This window comes from Equus przewalskii, chromosome 18 (assembly GCF_037783145.1).
Source record: "Equus przewalskii isolate Varuska chromosome 18, EquPr2, whole genome shotgun sequence".
Lineage (NCBI taxonomy): Eukaryota > Metazoa > Chordata > Mammalia > Perissodactyla > Equidae > Equus > Equus przewalskii.
Window position 1 is genome coordinate 35,481,495 of NC_091848.1, and position 21,365 is coordinate 35,502,859.

General features: G+C 42.6%; 1 protein-coding gene across 50 annotated transcripts in view; it reads right to left on the bottom strand.

The window, feature by feature from the left end:
• Window positions 1–317: 317 nt before the first annotated feature.
• The window catches only part of RUBCN (rubicon autophagy regulator), a 68,132-nt gene continuing 47,084 nt past the window's right edge, over window positions 318–21,365 (bottom strand). For 14 of the 50 annotated variants that reach the window (XM_070583544.1, XM_070583543.1, XM_070583568.1 and 11 more), the window contains 14 exons: window positions 20,773–20,868; window positions 19,953–20,068; window positions 19,018–19,228; window positions 18,418–18,519; window positions 15,715–15,789; window positions 8,811–8,871; window positions 7,942–8,074; window positions 7,135–7,280; window positions 6,484–6,548; window positions 5,765–6,003; window positions 5,190–5,251; window positions 4,584–4,737; window positions 3,374–3,467; window positions 318–3,144 (listed from right to left, as the gene is read on the bottom strand). In XM_070583544.1, coding sequence (XP_070439645.1) covers window positions 2,966–3,144; window positions 3,374–3,467; window positions 4,584–4,737; window positions 5,190–5,251; window positions 5,765–6,003; window positions 6,484–6,548; window positions 7,135–7,280; window positions 7,942–8,074; window positions 8,811–8,871; window positions 15,715–15,789; window positions 18,418–18,519; window positions 19,018–19,228; window positions 19,953–20,068; window positions 20,773–20,868 — 1,733 coding nt within the window. In that variant the 3' untranslated portion in view covers window positions 318–2,965. The remainder of the gene's footprint in view (window positions 3,145–3,373; window positions 3,468–4,583; window positions 4,738–5,189; window positions 5,252–5,764; window positions 6,004–6,483; window positions 6,549–7,134; window positions 7,281–7,941; window positions 8,075–8,810; window positions 8,872–15,714; window positions 15,790–18,417; window positions 18,520–19,017; window positions 19,229–19,952; window positions 20,069–20,772; window positions 20,869–21,365) is intronic. The other 36 variants (XM_070583562.1, XM_070583594.1, XM_070583558.1 and 33 more) reach the window with 3 other exon arrangements.

Sequence of the window (21,365 nt, forward strand, 5' to 3'; positions counted from 1 at the left end):
GAGGAAGATTTACCTCACTTTAAGAGACAGTTACACCAAGGGGATGGTGAGGGAGCACACCTGTGCACTGGAAAGGACTATATGCCACAAAGTCTTTTATACACGAAGAAATAGAAATCCAGAGAGGTGAAGTGATCTCCTCAAGGTCACATAGCAAGTCAATCATGAAGCTTTCTAACCCACTTTTCCTGACTTGTAAGGTCCAGTTTTCTTTGCATTATAACACAGAAACCTCCTGAATTTTCAGACATGCCTGCTTTACAGTGGACACTCAATACCATTTCCTGATAGTCAAGTCAGGCAAATAAAAGACAGAATTTCATTTCCTTGGTTTATTAAAGATGACAATGAACTGTTAGGCTATGTATGAATTACAACAAGTAGAAATCCAGTTCAGAACACAAGTTGTACAAACACACACACCACCTCTATTTAGACTCTTGCTCCTCTTATGTTAAATCAACAAAAGCTCTAAAACTTTGGTAGAGAAAGTCAAAAACAGCCTCATTTAAGTGGAAAATACTTACCTTCCACTCTTCTGCTATGTCTTGAATCTAGTCTCCACCTTGTAAGCAAACTTTTTTTCCCTTTATTTATAAAAAAGAACACTTCCTCCCTCTCATTTCATTCAGAAGGAACTCTCTTCAGTGCATTCAAAGCTTTTCCCCACAGCAGCAGGGGATTTTCAGATACTGGTAAGTTGAAAAGTGCTTTCAAAACATCCCATCCTCTTTCCTCTCTCCTCATACTCTCAAATAAATAAATAAATGGGTATTTGGACAGTGATGACAGCAGAGTGTCAGGGTCACTAAAACAGATATGCAATCAAAAGGGAGGGATGGAGTGGGGGAGGTGGAGAAAAATAAGTGAAAAACCAGGAGGATGTCAGATCGTCGAGTTCAGCTCTAGAAACTGTATCAGCATCTTCCATCCTTTGCTCCTTTGCTAATATGAAACAGGCAGGACAATAACGAGAGTACGTCTCTCCTCCAGTGTAGTGACTTGGAGTAAGGAGCTGGACTTGTATTTAAAACTAAAACTGGAAGTAGAGCTCACCAGTTTTTACAAACCCCTGTCTGAATCTGAGGCCTAACCCTTAGTAAGATGAGTTTTGTGGGGTCATTTCCAAAGCTCCTTGAAAGACAAGGGAGCTTCTAGTCAGCCCTTCAAAATTGGGCTGGGCTGGAGGCCTTGGCTTTCAGAGCCTCCCCCATGAACTGAAGGGAGGGCAGCCTCGGGGTCTTCCAGCCTGATGCAGCCTTCAGATTCCAGTCTGAGGCAGAGGGACCAATGCCACAGGTCAATTCCTCCCTGCTCCCTGTTGCCCGGGTGGAGCCTCAGCTCTGGCCATTACCTTACTGCCCCTCTACTTCCTGTGAGTCTCCTGGTTGTCTCTAGCTCAGGCACTCACCAGCTTCCACCAACCATGTGCAACTTTCTGTTCAGCTTCCTGGGGCAGTGCCTACACCAAGTTTTTTCTACTAGCAACCAATTTTGGACAGAGAGGTACACAGGAAGAAGTCAGTCTCAAAACAGAAGTGCAGTGGGTTTTTGTTCACAGAGCTGCCAGCCCTCAGAGCAGCAACCCTGACCAGTGTTTTATGCAGAGGTCAGGAGCTACAGCACCTTAAAGAACACCACAAGCATATATGTGGTCCCATCAAAAACTTTTCCCATCAAAACACACGTTAAAAAAGGGGGTATGTGTGTTAAAATTAGTAATGTGAAAAAGATGATTGAACATATGAATATCACCAGGCTAAAGAGTTAAGTGCATAATAGGCATAAAGGCTCTTGTTATCCCAAGAACACAGGAACATTCACACTCACATCCACAAATTATCACGTTCTCTAACACTACTAATAGCAAGAAGCTTGTCCTCAACTTGACAAAAGAAACTAAGGCAAGAGATCAGCCATCACGGAGGGCCCTAGATCTACTGCAGGAAGAGGAGACAGAGAATAGAGTTGGGCCATCCTTTTACTCAGAACCAGAATGACTATCTAACAGAGGAGACAGTGGCAAGAGATCCACTAATAAGATGGTGAATGGGGTTTCTGGCATCTATTTAGGATGGCATCAAGGACTTGCCTGAGCTTGAAAGATCATACCTGCACCAGAGCTAGGTTGATTAAAAGGGACCTTATCACCAAAGAGGAGGGAAACAGCTCCTCTGACTGAATAAGTGCTCCTTAAGCAACAGAGTTGTAGCCTCACTGATGCTTAGTGTAAGGCTACGAACGGGCCTGGCCTAAGTATCAGTTCTGTTCCTTGCTTCAAGCCCACCAGGGTGGATACAGAAAGTCAGCTTGTGACACAATCTACACCTAGAATATTTCAAACAGGGAAGTCATGGCTGCCTCCTTGAGGTCTCTGAGGATTCCAAGGTAGTAATAATGTTTTTACGGCCTCAAAAATACCTAAATAAGCTGGACAGAATACCCATGATGTAGTCCAATTCTCTGCTGCTTCTCCTCAGGGCACAGTTTGACCCTATTTCAGGATGGGGAGAGAGAAAACTCCATCCTCCTGTCTCAGCAGCAAAGGAGAAGTGAATTGGTTGAGAACTGCCTGGCTCAGAAGCTCTAGAACTAAAACAAAATAAAACTGGAAATGATACTTGAGATGCAACTGAAACCGGACTGGTCCAAGTGGAGAAGGCCACGGATGTCAGAAGAAGTGGGTCTCACTGTCCATTCGTCTAACAGAGGCACTGGAAACTTCACTTAAGGACCCATGCATCAGTTCTAATGGAAATACTTGGTACCTAAAAATTGTCATCACAGACTGGACCCCACCAACCTAACGAAGGTTGACTATACATGGACATTAGACAAGTCATAAAAAACAATAATGATAATAATTAAAAAAAAAAAGTGAAGTGAGGAAAGTCCTTAAAAGGGTGGCTCAGTTCAGCATTATATGAGACCCCAGCCCCTAGAAAGAGGGCTTAATGTGCTTTCTTCAGGTGGTCTCTAGGACGGTGGCCTCTAGGGCCAAGGCTTCAGTGGGTTCCTCCTCGTAGTCTGACAGGTAGGACTCCAGGCTCTGCTTGGCCAGCAACTCCCGCCGGGCTTGCAGCCGCTCACACCGAGGACACCTCCCAGACTTGAAACAAGCTTTATGGTAACATGCTTTACACTCTATGCAGGTTGGGAAGATGAGACAGAAGAGAATAATATGTATTATCTCAAACTGGAAGGAAGTTGCTGCCACAGCCCCTTCTCACTACCATTGCTCAGTGTGCCTGTGGTGAAACACAGGGAGTCGCTGAATCAGCCAAACTCTGACTAATAGGGGTGGCTGAAGGGAAATAAATTAGCTTTGTGTTCAGTCTTGTTTGCCCATTCCACACCTGGCACCAGCCCTCACCTTCACAGGTCCGGCACTTATGGAGCTCAAAAGGAAAGATGATGTCATCCTCATTCTGACAGAACTCACAGATGAAGCCCTTGGCCTGGCAGAGCTGTGGAGGAAAGGGACAGGCAGCAAAATGAGGGGCAGCACACCAGGAACTGGCACAAGAGGGTGAACATAATTGAGGGGATGGGCAGCATATAAGTGAGACTTGAATGGGCTCTCAGGGGTTCTCCCACCTACTGGGAAGAGACCCCAGTTAGACTTAGAAGCACGATAGCCAAACTGGGGCCACAGCTGCGCAGAATTAGACAAAGCTTTAAGGTGAAGACAAGAGAGGCATGAGTTTGAGAAATTCCAACCATGAAAGTGGCTCTCAATGAAGACATAAAAAGAAGGAAAGACACGCCACAAAGGGCTTCCGAAAGTCAAAATTCCAGTCTGGGTAATTATTTTATTTTGAAATAGGAACCACAGCCAATTAAGATAAAACGTGGAGGCAAGGATCTCTCTCCAAAATAATACCCTGCCTTGGGTCAGGCTATAGCCAAGTCTTTCCAATTCCCCCTAGTACACAGGATCTCTACACATGTCCCATTTTAAGCTCTAATTCTGGGACTGTTATAGGAACATAAACTGGACATATTCCAAGATGGGAAACTGTAAAAATGGAATTTCTGAATTCCCGGCATGTTGGGTATATATCAAGAACAATAATAAATTGCATCTATAGGATACTTAAAGTTTACAAAATGCTTTCACATAAATTATTTCATCAATCCTCAAAAATACTGAGAAGAAAGGACAGTGGGTATTAATCATTATCTTCATTTTGGAGACAAGAAAATTGAGGCTTATCTCAGAGAGGGGAAAGTATTTCCTTTGGTCACAGTGATTGAAAGTGAGGGAGCCAAGATCCAGAACCTCTCCAGATTCTAATCCAGGGTTCTCCTCCTATGTCATGACAATTCTATAGTGAAGGCCTGTTTAGTCCTTCCCATTACCCACGGGCAATGCCAGCACCAAATCCTCTTCTACTTCTAGGTTCTTTAGATCTGGATGACTTAGCTGTTCAGAGGAATAGCAATCCTGTCCAGTTTCTCTCACAGTGTTGACCTGCCATTTCAACTTCCTAGAACTGAATGGCAAGAACACTGGGTCCACCCTACTCCCCACATCCCTAAGAAAGAGCCCAGCTGCATGCTAAAGCGAGACTTTCTTTTACCATGCATCGCTCCACGTGGGCAGCCCCTGCCCTGGTGAGCTCAGCAAGCCGGGGCCCCAGCTCCCCCTTCTTGGTTGCAGTCAGGTCATTCAGCGAGTACAGGTGGAGATCCTCTGTCAGGTGGCCTGGAACTGTGTCAAAGGCATCCAGAAGTCTACAGGAAATGAGTGGAAGCAGAGAAAGAACACTTTGTGTGGCACATCAGAGTAGAAGGATCTCTATCCAGAAGCAGAATAGGGAAAAGAAGGGCCCCAGGCAGAGGTAATGAGGGCGGGCAACATTAAGTGAGCCTAGGTGTTCCAGGCCACCCCAGCCCTCCCACAGTGCCAGAAGTCCAGATGGCATAAGTAACTTTTACTCTGCACAGTGATTCATGCCAGTTTGCAAAGAGTACTAGGCCTGTCCTGGAAAGAATAACTAGATTTCCCCTTCCAGAGAGAAGGATACAGCCACAGCTACCGCTATAGGCTTCTCATTTACAATTTCTGGAATTTTCTGCAAGATCCCCCTACTCTCCTTCTTCACATAACAACGGCCAACTGCTGGGACATTTCTTTCAGAGACGTTAACCCAGCCAGAGGCCTCTAGTGTCCACACAAAACTTACTCCTTGGCCAGTCGGCATGTCTTGAACATGTTCTTCATGTGATACAGCTGGATCCGCAGCAGCTGAAGAGAAAGACATTGTGGTGGTGGGTACAGGGTAAGAGCAGGTAAGAAGAGGAGAGAAACAATTATTAGAATGACCAGTACCTTTAAACCCTGTGGGTCTGGAAGTTTTATGCTCAACAGCCAGAGCCAGACTGTTCTCTACACTCATAACTTAACTTGCTTCAAAGTTACCTCTAGCCAGGGAAGGCCCCTCTGCTAGGTCAGCCTGCCCAAATCACATACACAGCTGAGAGCTGCTGAGAAATCCAGAATTTGAATTTCCCACCTGATAACCTATTCTCCATTCAGTAATACTTTCAGTGAAGGGAGAAATCCTGCTTTTGCCATCAAGTGCTGTCTATAGCTTCAGAGCTGCCATTGCCAGACAAAGTGTGAACGATGAGATGGTTACAGCTCTGACGTGGTGACAAAGAGAAGTGTGGTGATCTTGGGAAAGGCCTGTATGAACGGAAAGAGGGGATGAGGGACTAAGAAGGGTAATCTGTGATGTGGTCTTTTCAAGGGTCTTACCCGGACTTGATTAAGCAGCTTGACCTTCCTATAGAGGGCACTGTTGATGTCCTGCACATTGAAGAGAGGATCGTTCCAGATCTTAATGAGCAGGTCCTTGGAGAAATTGCTGACATAGTACTTGCTGAAGTCCCACTTGCGCAGAACTCGGCTGGGGATGACCATCTGGGCATTCTCATGGCAGCACTGACAGAAGTACTTGCCCAAGTACTCACAGTACCGCAGCCGTTTGATATAATCTGGAAAAACCAGAAAGTCAAAAAGTCAGATGTGGCTCTCCCATGTATAAGCTGGTGAGGCCGTCCTGCTCTTCTTTTTGAAAGAGTAGAGTGGATGGCTAATGGGCTCCAGCCACCTCTGTCTGAGCTCCCAAAGCAGGCAGAAACCCACAAGGTGGGGCCTGTGGTTTCTGTGTTCCACTCTGAAGACCACTGAGGAAACAAATCCTGCCAAAGTTAGTTAGATCCAGCCTCTAAGAATCTGGCCAAAAGTGCCCAATTTTCCCCAGTATACAATCCTGGTAATATGCTCCGAGAAACAATTCCCCTCTGACTGCCAGTGATCTTGCCTAGTCCCACCTTGCAAGTCCAGCCCCTTCTTTCATTTCCCTAGTTCTGCTCTGTCATTTCCTCTTACCACGTCTCTGACCAGCCCCTCTCCCAAGTGTGCAAGAGGGTAAACCCACTGGAAGCAGCATGGGGGTCAGAGAAGATACTCACCTGGGTCAGTCCGGATGCCACATCCTGCACAGCGGTAATTCTGCTTGGCCACAGCAATTTTCCTCCTGAGGAAAGAAGGAGGAGAGGGAATTGGCAGATAGCAGCTGATAAGGCCCCTGAGATGTAAAGGATGAGGGTACAAACACAGGGCTCTTGTTAAGTATGGGAAGATAGGGGAATTCATCTTTCTTTAGAGTTGAACAAAATGAACCTATTGGGAGAACCAATTCCGACTGAGGATTATAAGGTTAGAATTTAGATCTCGGTAGTGATTCTCCCCAGCAATGAACTACACTTTCTGTACAAATGTAAGAGATGAGAAATAGTAAAGAGGAGAGAACAACAGGAAAGAAAAGCATCATCCATCTTGAGAGAAGAAAAACCAGTAAGCTCACAAAACTACTGGAAGCAATGCAACAGGTTGAAGGCTACTGATAAAAGACCTCATTTCCAGTTAGCTCTGGGAAGAAATGGGAGGATTAAGAGTAAGATTTGAGGACAAGATGGATAATTCTCTCCCTCTGCCTTTAAATGAACAGAATTGTGTGGGAGGCAACAGCTGGAGGCAGAGACAAAAGGGTGAGGAGACAGCCCTGACAATCCAAAGAGGATGTATTCATTTTCCAAAGGGCATAGATACTGGCTACTCACGTTGGGGCTGGATGAACATTAAATATAATCTGAGGCCGGGGTGGGGCCCACTCTAGGTTGCCACGAACACGAATACGCAGCTTGTAGATGTCAGCATGCTGCCCATCATCTGGTGAGATGGGCAGTGAGTCTGGGATGGGCAGGAGCTGCAGGAGAAAAGCACAGGGTGACGGGACATGGACAGTCTGGGGGAAGACACATGCTTGACTTTCTGGCCATGAGAGAAGCATAGTTAATGAAAGACACTTCAGGAATACCATAGGTAAAGGCTTCAGGGAACCTTGGCCCTTGAAACAAGTCAGAAAGCACCAGGCACAAATGAGAGCCCTGGCAGCTCTCACTTGTCCCAAAAAGCAAAAGGAACAGAAACAGCATCCCAGTGTGGTGGCACCTATTGCTCATACTGTCCCTGAATTCACCCCAGGACTCTTGGTATGCCAGGGTGCTTCACGCCTTACACAACTGCAGAGCAAAGAAGAATGTGAACAATTCACTTTTTTCACAGTTTCTCTAAGGTGGTCACAACACAGGAGTTCCACCTTTGGTCTAGGGGGCAGTCATGTGGAATAAGGACAGTGAAGGAGCCATTATGTCCTGTTTTAACAATTGCTGGGAAAACCTAGGCAAGCACGCACGCATGCATTCATTCATTCAACATATTTGTAATGAATGGCTTCTGTGGATAAGGAAGGAAACACATAGGCTCATTCTAAACCGGGGACATGTGACAAAGGAGAACAATATCAGAAAGTGTCATAGCCTCCTGGTGCTGGACAATGGGTAGAGAAAAAGAGCTGAACAATCTACCTTCTGAGGGGCATCATGCTCTGGAACTAGCCACTCTAGCTCTGAGGCAGCTGGGAGCTGCATCCCCTCAAACTGCTTCAGGAGCCCCATGGCCACTGCCTCAGCGGATGTGGAGTGTAGGAAGCAGTGGGACCTGGAAAGGAGAGATTCAGGGAAGGCTTAGCATAAAGAAAAGACAGGAGGATGGAAGTCTTCCCTTCAGGATCTGATACCATATGCAGTGACTTCTGAGAGAACGCTTGCAGCACCCCTACTCTGCTCAGCCTCTTTTCTCACCATCTTCAGATACATGTCTACAGTGAAAATATACTGGCTTTATAGTTCTAAGACTTAAGCTTAAATCTCACTTACTAGCATTGCATGGCACTGCTAGTTAAGGATTCTGTATCACTTCCTTTCTCTAATCTTCAGTTTCTTTAACTGCAAAATAGGGATTATAATGCCTGTTTACAAAATAAAGTGAGCAAAACTGCCTTGTGGTCTATCAAGGGCTATTGTTGCTCCCAAATGAACTATTTCCCCTCGCTGAGTCTACAGCGTAGAACCTGTTCAATTTGATTTCATAATCAGAAAATCATGATCACTGCTGTCTCATTTGAGACCTGATCTTCTGGGGGCCTCTGGTATAATCAGAGTCAACAGAGAAGGAACAATCCACACTGTGAGCTTTGTCTCCAACAGAGCTCACCCTTTTTGAACCAGTAACCTGCTCTCTTTTCTTGGGCTCGCTACCATCAGGCAGGCCCATCACTTTAACCTTGCCTCTGTGTGAATTTGGATGGCTCCATCCATGCATGGCCTTTCTCATCTATAGGCCAAAAACTGGATTTGTTTCTCCATAAGGATTTATTTTTTAAAAAAGTACTTACAAGGATTGGGAGGAAATGAAGGATTTGCTGTTTGAAGCTGTGCTCCTTCTGATGTCAGCATCTAAATGGAAACCAGAGATAAGGGAAGCAGGAAATGGAAAGGGAGGAGGTAAGAGAATAATGAAAATCATTCCAAGCTATTGCTGGCTAAGCACTCAGGGTAGCAGCCAGCTGCTACATTCTGTGTGATAAGGGAGAGTGTTCAGGTGAAGCTCTACACACAACGTACAGTTTGGCTTTGTTCAAGTCACAACCAGGCTGAGGTAGTGACACTACGTATATTGAGGAGGTCAAAGTGGCTACAAATCCAGGTGTAAACACAAACTCAGATTTAGTGTAAAACAGCGAATGAGAAAAGGAAGCATCCTAAGGTACACAGGGACACACCCTCTACCAAACAGAAACACAAAATAAATTACTCCAATCTCTCCTTCATTCTCCAAATTGCAAGCCCTCTTAAACGATAAACTCTCAGAGGCAAGAATTCTCTCTCTTTTTTTGTATCAGAATCAGTACCTAACACAGAACTTGGATCATAGAGGTTACTCATTAAATGTATGTGGAATTGGAACTTTGCTTCTAACATCTCATCACTACTGCTATTACCCATGAATGTGGGAAGTCTTCTATATTCTTAAAAAAGTTTCATGGAAAGATTTCTCTCCTGTCTGATGGCACAGGGAAGAAAAGAACTTCTCTATGGCTTGGCAACTCCCTGTAGATGCCTGGTAACCAACAAATTTTCATGGAGATATTCAACGTGATCTTTACTATAGAACTCTCAGGCATAATTACAGCAAACTATGGCAGACTCTCCAAAGCCTATTTCTGATACAGGATTTTGAAAAGGATTTCTAATAATGATATGCTTGAACCTCCAGAGACCTTATCGATCCATATGCTTTTATTGGCCACCCATATGCCTTTATTGGGGAGAACGTGAAATTTAGCAGTCATGTTCAAGAAAGGCAGATAGAAACTATTCAAGTCATGAAAAACAGACTGTTTTGATAAGTCTCATCCCTCACTTCCTTCAATACCTAGTGAAAAGAGAAAAGACTTTCTTTTCCTAATTAAACCTACACAATGATCAGTCTACTGAGTTTGAGCCCCTCAAATACACTGCTAAGCTTACATGATATCACTTTGCACTTGGCCATGAGTAGCTCAACTGTTCTTCATGTTTCCTCTGTATATACATATACATATATATATTTTTGTATGTACCACTAGATTATAAAATCTCTCCTTGTGAGCAAATGAGATTATGTCTAATTCTTGTATTTGGCTCTAAAATACTTAACACAGGGCTCTGTATATAAGTATATACTCAAATAATATTCCTGACAAATCAATGTCTTCAAAGCTATATACACAAGTAAGAGAAGAGAACTGAAATCTGACAGTTTTCATATGCTCTCTAAGCACAGAAAAACTTAAGACAGCAAAAAAAAATTTTTTTTAAGACTGGCATCTGAGCTACCATCTGTTGCCAATCTTCTTTTTCTCCCCCTTCTTCTTCTCCCCAAAGCCCCCAAGTACATAGCTATATATTCTCGTTGTAGGTCCTTCTGGTTATGCTATGTGGGACACCGCCTCAGCATGGCTTGATCTGAACTGGCAAAACCCTGGGTTGCCAGAGCGGAGTGCGTGAACTTAACCACTCGGCCACGGGGCCGGCCCCAGCAAAAAATTTTTGACTAGTAATTAACAAATCCTATTTTATTTAGTAACAAGGAAGATCATGTACATCATATTTTCTGTCTGAACTTACACCACCAAAATCCAGATTCCAACGCACTGCTAGTTGTCTATTTAATTGTAAATATTGCTATTCAAGAAAAGAAAAAACTTCTAGGCAAGAGTAAACTAGACCTTCCTAGACCGTCTGGTTTACAACATTCATTTACATAATACTTATACTGCCTTGGATTTACCTAAGTCTTGCCTTGTCCTTGTAGCCCTCAGAGTGCTTTGTACACAATAGGTCTTTTGAAAATATTTCTTCAATGAATGATTAATTGGCTAAAAGCAAAAAGCAAATTTCAGCCTGTTTGGGAGTGATAAAGAAGTAAAAATGAGAGAAATCTTACACAGCTATCCTTGAATAAAGAGCTAACCAATGTTGTTACTTTAGGGACAGGCTATTCAAAAAAATACCACAGGGGGCCAGCCCTGCGGTGTAGTGGTTAAGTTCGCATGTTCTGCTTTGGCAGTCTGAAGTTCACGAGTTCAGATCCCGGGCAGAGACATAAACACTGCTTGTTAAACCATGCTATGGTGGTGTTCCACATACAAAACAGAGGAAGACTGGCACAGATGTTAGCTCAGGGACAATCTTCCTCACCAAAAAAAGAAAAACAAAAAACACTGCACATGAGAGAGAAGAGGTGGTTAATCATTCGTGGTTGCTAAGGAAACCATTGTCTTCATTAAAACTATTTAGCTGTTCTTCATCCTTACAAAGTCTTTTCTTCTTTGAGAGGAAAAAAACCATTCTCCCCTCTTTGGAAAACATAGTCAAGTCATACTTTATGGTGTTTCTTCTTTTTTACCAGAGGTGCAATGAGGTTGGAGGTATGTAGCAAGGACTTCCTAGCTAATCATGCATACTTCCAAGAATGCGGAAGACCACAGGGTTTTGGATGTAAGGGTCTTACTCCAGGAGTGGAGAGGGAGAGGCAGCACCTGATATCAAAAGGGACATGACATCTGACACTGGTCAAGTACCACGAAGGCCCTGTGGGTCCTGGACCTCTGCTGTATCCTGCTGACTCTCGAGTCAGTTCAAGCAAATGACTAAGTTAATGTGATTGGAACACCAGCTGAGGATCTGGATAAAAATATGTCAGGGTCTAAGACTGATAATTAAGGAGTAAAGAGAGAGAAGGAAGCTATTCGATTGGATGAAGTAACTATGTCCCAGACGAGAGCACTTTTGAAAGAAGTCTAAGAAGCTCACCTTCCAAGTGCAAATTAACATAATTATGAAACTTTTTATCAATTCTTTGTACAAAAACAAGTATTCTTTTCTAAGAGAACTGATTTGAAATGCTTTTGATACTTTAAGATAGGATAAAGCTATAACTACTGACTGAAAAAAGTTCAAAATATAAAAACAAACAACAATGACAAAAATAACATGTTGAAAAAATTTTGTTTTTCATTTTGGGTGAGGAAGATTGGCCCTAAGCTAACATCTATTACCAATCTTCCTCTTTTTGCTTGAGGAAAATTGTTGCTGAGCTAACATCTGTGTCAGTCTTCCTCTATTTTGTATGTGGGACATCGCCACAGCATGGCTTGATAAGCGGTATGTAGGTCTGCACCCAGGATCCAAACCTGCAAACCCTGGGCCACTGAAGCGGAGCACGCGAACTTAACCACTATGCCACTAGCTGGCCCCATAAAAAGAATTTTTGCACGTCCAGACATTGGTATTGAGATGACCAGGGAAAACTGGTTAAAACCTTGGTACTCTAGCAAATCTGTAAATTTGTAAACCAAATAAGTGAGGAACAGGAAGTGAGTTAACTTCAGATTTTACCGGCCAGTTTGATGTTGGTCTCCATCCTGCTTTCCCTTCTAGCAGATAAGGTGCTATCCAAATTCATTGGAAATCCAACTCCAATGAATTTTCTGTAACTGCTGACTCAAGAGGAAACACTTTGAAATGGAGAACCACAACTATTCTTGTTTTAAAAGGAGAAAAAATTTGATTAAAAAGCAGAGGGTGGGGAGAAGCAAATGTTTACCTTGAATTGGATATAATTCAAAACTTGTCAGAAAACATAGTTCATGAACTTTCCTCTTTACATATTGTGTCAGTTATCAATTTATTGCCTTTCAGTTTTAAACGTGCCCTTCTTTTTGTCTGCTCTGTGATAATGGAGCTAAACTCTGAAATACTGGTCCTTCGCCAGCTGGCACAATGTTAAGCTTTGTCAGTAGAGGGCACTGGAGGGACACTGAAGGAGGAAGGGGTTTCTCTTGCTGGTTCTGGCGTACTCCTCTAGGCAGACTCCTGTAGTGCATGTGACTTTTCCTCTGGGGAAGCATGCCTTCAAGCGGCTTTGCAGCAGAGTGCCACTAGCAGTACTTCTCATAAATGGCTTCTCTTGGCACCTCTTGGGAAAGCTTCATAGCAAGGGTCACAGGCCTGGCACCTCCCATGAACCATGTCCCCTGGTACTCTGAGTTCTGAGTCACGGCACCTCCCTGGAGCAGCCGCCTCCAGCACCCCAGAGAATGGTTTCTTTGCTAAGGGCCATTGGCACGGCACCTCCATGGATAGCATCCCCTGGTATCTCTCAGGACAGCTCTGCAGCTTTAGAGAACTTCTCCACCATCCAGTGAGCCAGGAGATCTGGATCTCAGCCCTGGGGATGTGGCCCTCTTCTACATTTGTTCCTTCCCTGGGTGCTCTATCTCAGCCCTAGGGAGAGCAACTGCTGCCTCTATTTGCTATTCCTGTATTCTTTAGAGATCTCTTTACTCCTTACAAGCCAGTCTCCCACTACTTCAATTTCCCATTATAGTTAATAATTCTTCATATTAAACTTTCCCTATTCAAATTACTATGTGGTTTCTGTGTCCAGATTGGACCCTGACTAGATACAAAGATACATATATGTGGAAGATTGAAGTTCTAGAAGACTCTACAAAGGAAGATAAAGAAGAATTGATAAAGCTATAATAGAAGAGGATGAAGTGGTGGGAGAGAACAACAAACCCCTAAAACTAAAGAAGTTGAAAAGACTGTCTGGGATTGCGTGCTTATGAATGCTATCATATCAATTTGGCAGACACCATCAGAAGAAATAGATGAAGTGAAAGAAGCTAGACACAAAAGATCACATATCATATGATCCAATTTAAATGAAATGTCCAGAAAAGGCAAATCTATAGAGACAGAGAGTAGATTAGTGGTGAACTGAAGGTTGGGGTAAGAATGGGAATTAACTGCAAATGGGCACAAGGGATCTTATTGGGCTGATGAAAATGTTCTAAAACTACACTGTGATAATGGTTGCACAGCTTGGTAAATTTACCAAAAATTGAACTATACACTTAAAGTGGGTGAATTTTGATATGTGATTATACCTTAGTAACATTGTTTAAAAAAAGAAACAGACGTTGATGAATACAAAGCTTTCTATCAAGAAGCTTTCTATGATCACAAGGTTTATATCCACGTTATTGCTAGGAGGAAGGAACTTTCAAATCTATTTCCTTCATAAACACTTCTGCTCCATATGGTCTATTTGATGAATCAGGATCAAAGAAAAGTGATTATATTAAGCAGAGTATTACAATATGCAGAGTACTTATCACAGATGATGTCCATAATACGATCCTTAAGTGCTTTAATTTTTCCAAAGTGTTACAGATTCTGATGACCCTTCTTTGATAGACTCTTCAATAGCATAAATCACTTAAGGTGATCAAAAAGAAATGAGCCTGTAAACCTCTGGACATGATGGGGAAGACTGCTAATAAGAAGTATAAGGATAGTTTTCAGAAAGAATTTGGTACCAGTAATAAACTTGATTAAATACCAGAAATAGATGAAAAAGAACAGAAAGCAATAAAGAAATTAGAGTACAGAAAAATGAATTGTAAATTACACTTTCATAATTGGGAATCTGTGTATAGAAAGAAGGTAAAACAAGTCACTACTTTTGAGGGGCTTGTTCTGACTGCTGTTTCTCCAGCTCCCAATAACGTGTTGGGATTGTGCGTCACAAGAAAAAGTAGTTTTTTAGTTGAAAAATGTTTCATACTCTTAGTGTATAAAAAAGCTTTAAAGCTCCAAAATGGAGGAAGAAATAATGCTAGGAAGACCAAATAAAGGTATGCCTTATGGTTAAAGCAGAGTGAATATGCTCTGATGGAGAAGTGGCTGACAACCAATAAGTGCACCAGCGAAGGACTGTGGTTACAAACACATTAGAAACCAGTTAAAAACTGACTTAGGATAATTACTTCCCAAGGAAGGGAAGACTATGTTAGGATAAATTAAAGCTGTTCAGGAGTAAAGATAAAAGGCACCTAATTACTTTTATTTCTCTAAATCTTGATCTAATCTTACATAATAATTTCAAATTCTAGTGGCTGACAATATTAACAGTTAACATTAACTGTTTAATAAAAAGTCCTGAGTTTTGTTGTTGTTTTTCTTAAAGCCAAGTTGAGTAGAAAACTGCTACTTTCTTTCAAGTTAACCCAACCTACAGAAAGTCTACTTGTTTGGATCACAGAGCAATTACTAAGGGCAAACATTTGCAGCAGTAAATCCTAATTGTATACAAAGTACCTAGAAGAGAGAGCTTTCTGAAAGTCGGCTCTGCAAACTTTCACTAAGACACTAAACTTCATACTATTCTATCTGACTTTAAACTTTCACTAAGACACTAAGCTTCATACTATTCTATCTGACTTTAAACTTTCACTAAGACACTAAACTTCATACTATTCTATCTGACTTTAAACTTTCACTAAGACACTAAGCTTCATACTATTCTATCTGACTTTTGCTATCTGAATGTGTAGCAGTAGCTTACCTAAAAGTTTGAACTAAAGTTTCTTCACCTAACCATTCCTTTCTAAACTGTCTACTACCTCATCAGCCACAATGACCACTTAATATATATGTATCACTATAGGGAAGCGTCAACAAGGACAATCTCTGTGAGGAGGATTGTCGGGGTCATACGAGGAAGAAGAAAATGAATATCTGAATTGTTTCTGGCTGTCTTAGGTCTGCTTTTTCCCAGCTAGTTCTCCAGATCTTGTAGCCCTTAGAACCTTGACAGGAGTCACGTGATAAAGTATGTACAAAAGCTGGTGCCAACATTCACACACATGCATGTATGAGCACACCCACGCTTCCAATGCAGGCTACCTGAAAACATTGAGGCCACCGACACTGAGAGTCCGTTCTTTGACATGCGAGTCAGGTTAGATCCTTCGCTACCATCTGTGTAATAATGATTATAAAAGGGGCCCTTTAGTATTCAGACAGGAAGTAAATCAATGAGAATGACAGCTCTATACCACATGTTCCTGAATCAGAACTTGACCGTTGCTCCAAAGGTAAAACTGCTTTCAGGAACTTACGTCCACAGGTAGGTACTCACAATAACTTGGGAGACAGTCACTGCTGCTCCCCGAAATTGGCCTTGCCAGCCTTCCCCAAACCAGACCTCCTAAAGTAGCGGTTCTCAACATGGGGGATTTTTCCCCCTACAGATACTTGACAATGTCTGGAGACATTTTTGATTGTCACGATTTGTGGGAGAGGGTGGAATGCTACCAGCATTTAGTGGGTAGAGGTCAGGGATGACGCTAAACATTCTATAATGCACAGGACAGTCTATCACAGCAAAGAATTATCTGGCCTAGAGTTTGAGAAACCCAGCCCTAAGTTCTTTCCCTTTAAGGATTTCTGTTCTGAACTGACTAGAGAGTTAGCTGATTAAACATCTCCTCTGGGCCCACAATTGCAGCAAAAGGTTCCAATAGGAGCATACTTGGTGCCACCTCCAGACAGGCTATTTCAAATCTGACTCCTTCCAGACTCAACAGCTTCCCCTGGCTCCTTGCTTTGCCAGGGGAAAGTGGTCAAGTGGACTGCTCCACACCCAGTGAAGCAGCGTTTTGTATTTACCTTAGTATTACCCTCATGAAATTCTGACTGCTGATCCTAGAGAAAGGGCAGAACTCTTTTATTTTCCTCTAATTTGGAGATCAGGTCAATCACAGACTGGTATAACAAAAATATGTATATATTTGGTCTTTGCCTCAATTCCTGGCACAGAGCTCCTAAAACCCTTAGAATTTCCTGAGTGATAGGCATGTCTTTTATTATTTATAATGAGTCTCTTTCCATTATATCTGAGTTTATGCTAATAAGGTGACTCTTAGGGGGCACTTAGATAGCTTTACTATGGGGCTGGTTGCCAGAAAAAAAACCCAACCACTTGATTAAAGGATTAGAACTTTTATCCCCACCCCCAATCTCCCAGGAGGGGGAAGAAACTAGAGATTGAATTCAATCGCCAATGGTCAATGATTTAATCACTCATGCCTACATAATGAAACCTTGATTAAAAAAAAAACTCATAATGATGAGGTTTGGGGGAGCTTCCTGGTTGGTGAATATATCGATGTACTGGGAGAGTGGTGCACCCTGACTCCACAGGGACAGAGGTTCCTGTGCTTGGGACACTTTGGGACCTTGCCCTATGTACCTCTTCATGAAGATGTTCATTTGTATCCCTTATAGTAAACTGAAATTATAACTATAGCACTTTCCTGAGTTCTGTAAGTCATTCTAGCAAATTATCGAACCTGAGTGGCGGGTCATGGGACCCCTGAATTTGTAGTTGTCTGGAGAGAAGTAAAGGTAGCCTGGTGACCCCATTTGTGGCTGGCATCTGAAGTGGGGTAGTCTCATGGGATTGAGCCCTTAACCTGTGGAGTCTGTGCTAACTCCAGGAATCAGTGTCAGAATTGAATTATAGGACACAGTCGATGTAAGAGAATTGGAGAATTGCTGTTGGAAAACCACATACAAACAAAAAAAATTGGAGCTTTAAGTGATTATCTATTATTGTCATGAATAGAAATCAGGTACATTAAAGAGAACACAGAAGGAAGACTTCCTGGAGACCTGGAAAAATATGTGTAAAAAACTGTATTTCTGAATGGGGAAGAAACGCAGCTACCATAACCTGGAGGTCTGTGCAGGTGAATGGGCTCTAGACTGGTGTAAAAGGAAACTGGAGCCTCAGGCAATAAAAGATCCATTCATCATCATTTTACAACACAGAATTACAGATACAATTCACCTCTACAAGAAAATTACTTTCGGTTTCACCTACTGGGGATAAGTTTATGTCCCTGAACTGTTTTTTTGTTTGTCTGCTTGTAGCACTGATGAAGACTTGAAGAAATCTATGATTTGCAGGAATGTTTTAACCCACTAAACAGTTAACCTGATTTAACACAGCTGCCTTCCCAGATTAGAACCCATCCCCTTCTCTATGCAGGCAGATGCTTACAACAATAACAACAACAGTCTGTGATTCTGCTAAGCAAGTGTGCAATGGTAGGACAGAAAATAAAGCTCTACTTTGTAAACTTGATTTTTTTCATTTTTTGCTTTTTTTCCCAATAACTTTTTGTCCTTTTCTCTTACGATTATAACAAAGCTTCTTTTAAACACTTTGAAACAATTTCTGTTGTGTTATGAAACACAGGAGAATAGGATTATAATTTCACACAGGTATGGGCCAGCCCTCAGCTGTGAGCAGGAGGAATCAGAGGGAGAATCCATGAGAAAGGTGCAACTGAGGAAGCAGCATCGGGGTGACTTCAACAGGCAGCCCACTCCACCTGGAACACTTCCTTTCAGTGTTCTTTTATGCTTAAATTTTAAAGGGGTTCTCTTTTTAGCAAGAAAGGCTGTCCCTTACAATCGCTGACAACATTCCATAATGGACCATACTGAAGATCCCCTACATAGGGAAAGCTTCTCAGCCTATGATTCTAAATTGAAAGAAACAGGTAATGAAAGCTCCCTTGAAGAAGTGTCAGTTCTTACCTTGGATTTCAAATTCATCAACCTCATCAGCAGAGCCTGAGTCAGAGAACTGTGCTGAATCACGTGAACTGAACTGGGAGCTGCTGGAAGTGACCCGAAAGCCTGTGAGGTTTAAAAACAAAAAAAGTAATAAACAGGACAGAAAGAGGTCTCCTTCTCCCTCTAGGGTTACAATAAAAGGGACCAGGTATGACTTCAACAGAGAAGTAAATAGAACTTTGGCTGGGGTGATGCTGGGGAAGTGGAAACTAGCCCTTCTTGCTGGTTTATCTCCATTTTATTCATGAAATTTAGAAAGTTTTATGTAAATAGAATGTACTACTATCTGGGAAGTGAATCTGGAACGACTGGTCTTAAGTCTCATATCAGAAACCTACTTTTTGGAAGATATTTCTGAAGCAGGAAATGGATGAACTCTAGGATTCTGGTCTAGTAGGAAAAAAAAATCAGAACAACAGAGAAAATCTTTCTGGCAGCAGAGGAACCCTTGGCTGGGTAATAACATCTCAAATTAAGACAAAAAAGAAAGCCCACGTGGTGCCATGTCTTATCCTGAAGCCCTGAAGAAGCAGGAAGAGACACGCTCACAGACTCACTCACTTCCATGCTCAGTCTCCTGGTACACAGGGAGCAGATTCTTGGTGCGGATTTGCTGGCGACGAAGGCGGATCTTCTGCTTCAGTTCCTGGATCTCTCTATCGCTGTCTTCCTCCTCGTCTTCTTCCTCTTCTAGGCACTGGCTCATCATGTTGCACTTCATTAGCTCAATGGCAGCAATCAAGGACTCTGAGATGCTGAAGTGGGCATTCTCCTGGCAGAAGGAGAACACCAAAGAAGTTGCTTAGTAAGGGGCTAGAAATATTGAAAACCTCATTGATAATAATGTGGGAAAGTAGAGCTTGCAAGACATGCACTCCTTTTATTCAAAACACCCCTACTATAAAGAAAGCTGATGGCCAGAAAACCTGTTCTACATTCTCTTTGCTCTCGTACCTGGCCATGCCTGGGCCTTCCTGTTCCACTTTCTACATAAAAATATGACAGGGAAGAAGTCCAGAACTTCATATCAGGGTCTTTCCTAAAGCCATACACCTGTACACAAATTATTAAGGTAAATGTGATGTCTCAAGATAAAGTGCTTTGTAAGCTATAAAATGCTACAGGAACGTTATTTATTACGTATCTGAGCCTTAGAACAAAATATAGAAGTTTATTCTGGAAACAGTTTTTACTTAAGGTTCCAGGGTCAAGGAAACAACAATCATGTGGCTAAAATTCAATGCTTCTCTGCCCAAGGTAGCTTCTAAGTCAAAATCAGTAATATTTTTAGACTCAATGAGGAGCATGTCCTCCATGAAGAGTTCTTCAGAGATAGAACTTACTGAGTTTATCTTTACTATGAACTTATCTTTACTGTTGTCTATACTTATGTTACTGCTGTGTACCCCAAACCTCCTTAGAATGAATGGCACTGCAGCCCCTCAGGCCAGATCTCCCAACTCATGGACTCTTTGGTAGCCCCTTAGACTCCTCACCTTTTCCAGGTCTGCACAGCTGCCAAAGTCTTGCTCAGACAAGTAGCTGATGAGGGACTGTCCTTCTGATGGTCTTCGGAACATACCTTCCCCTGAGCACAGGTACTGACCATCCTCTGTAGAAAAATGGAATGTGAATGTGAAAAGCTCTCACTTGAAATGCAAATCTGTAACAGCCAAGCTTCTTCAAGAAGTCTGATGATTTTACCACTAAAGATGCTCCCAAGCCTTCCTAGGTAACAGACTGGAAAGAAGCTATCTACCTTCTAAAGGAATTTCTCTGAATCTCAGAATCCCAGAGCACTAAGCCTTCTGGTTAAGGAACGGTGGAATCAATGTAGAGAGCCTGGAAACAATCCTTTTACCATCTAAACATGAACTACTTGCCCTCCTACTCCACAAAAAAGAAAACAAAAAACCTGTGCTGAGAGACAGACAAGGAAACAAATGGTTTCCTCCTGTGGATGATTTCCATGTGGAGCTTATCTTCCGGTAATTAAGCCCAGACACTCAAAGGCCTCTTTTCAAGGTCCCTCTCACCCACGCAGAGCGCCATTCCATCTGGATCAACAGACACTCATGGTGATAACGCCCATAGCATGAGATGGTGGGACCCCTAAGTCAGAGGGGAGCAAGAGAAACAGCAGGGCAGTGTGATTTCCAGCACAGAGGTTGAAAATGATGAAAGGGAGGGTGAGAGTGTACAGTGTGTACCCTCCACAGAGCTGAGATGAGCCACAGAGCTCACAGCTCAGCAGGCACAAGGGGAGAGCAGAGAAAAGACACAAATGCAGTCCTAGCCTTCCTAGTACTCACTTACCATACTCCATGTACAGAGAGCTGGGTGTGCTGACTTCACTGCTTTGGCCAGAGTAGGGCAAGGGGCCTCTCAACTTCGACTTATCATTGCAGGATTCTAGTGTCAGTGACCACCAGGGAGTAAAAACACACATACGAGGTGAGCAACAGATACATTCTCAACTTTGGAGTTTCAACATTTAACTGCTCCCATTCCCAAGACCCTCCCAAAGAGGAGAGAGGTGGCACACCAACAGGGAACAGTCCAAGAATGCAGGAACACATGGAGGAAGGGAGATGGTAAGTCAGTATATTCTAAGGTGAAAAGAGAAAACATGACCCAGAATGCGGCAACACAAAGGTGAAAAAGAATCAAATCAGTGGATTCCTGAATTTAGTTCTTTTCTTCTATCTTTTTACCAAATGTTCCAGGAACATCAGCCAATTTCCAGCCTCCTGACAAACCAATTCAGAAAACAGTTCTCACAAGGTAAAACAAAGATAAGTACATTAAAACTTTTCTGATACCTTAACACTAGGCTTTTAAACAGTATCAGATGGGTTATACTCACTAAGGAAATACCAGGATATGGCCTCTCTTGACCCTGAAACGTA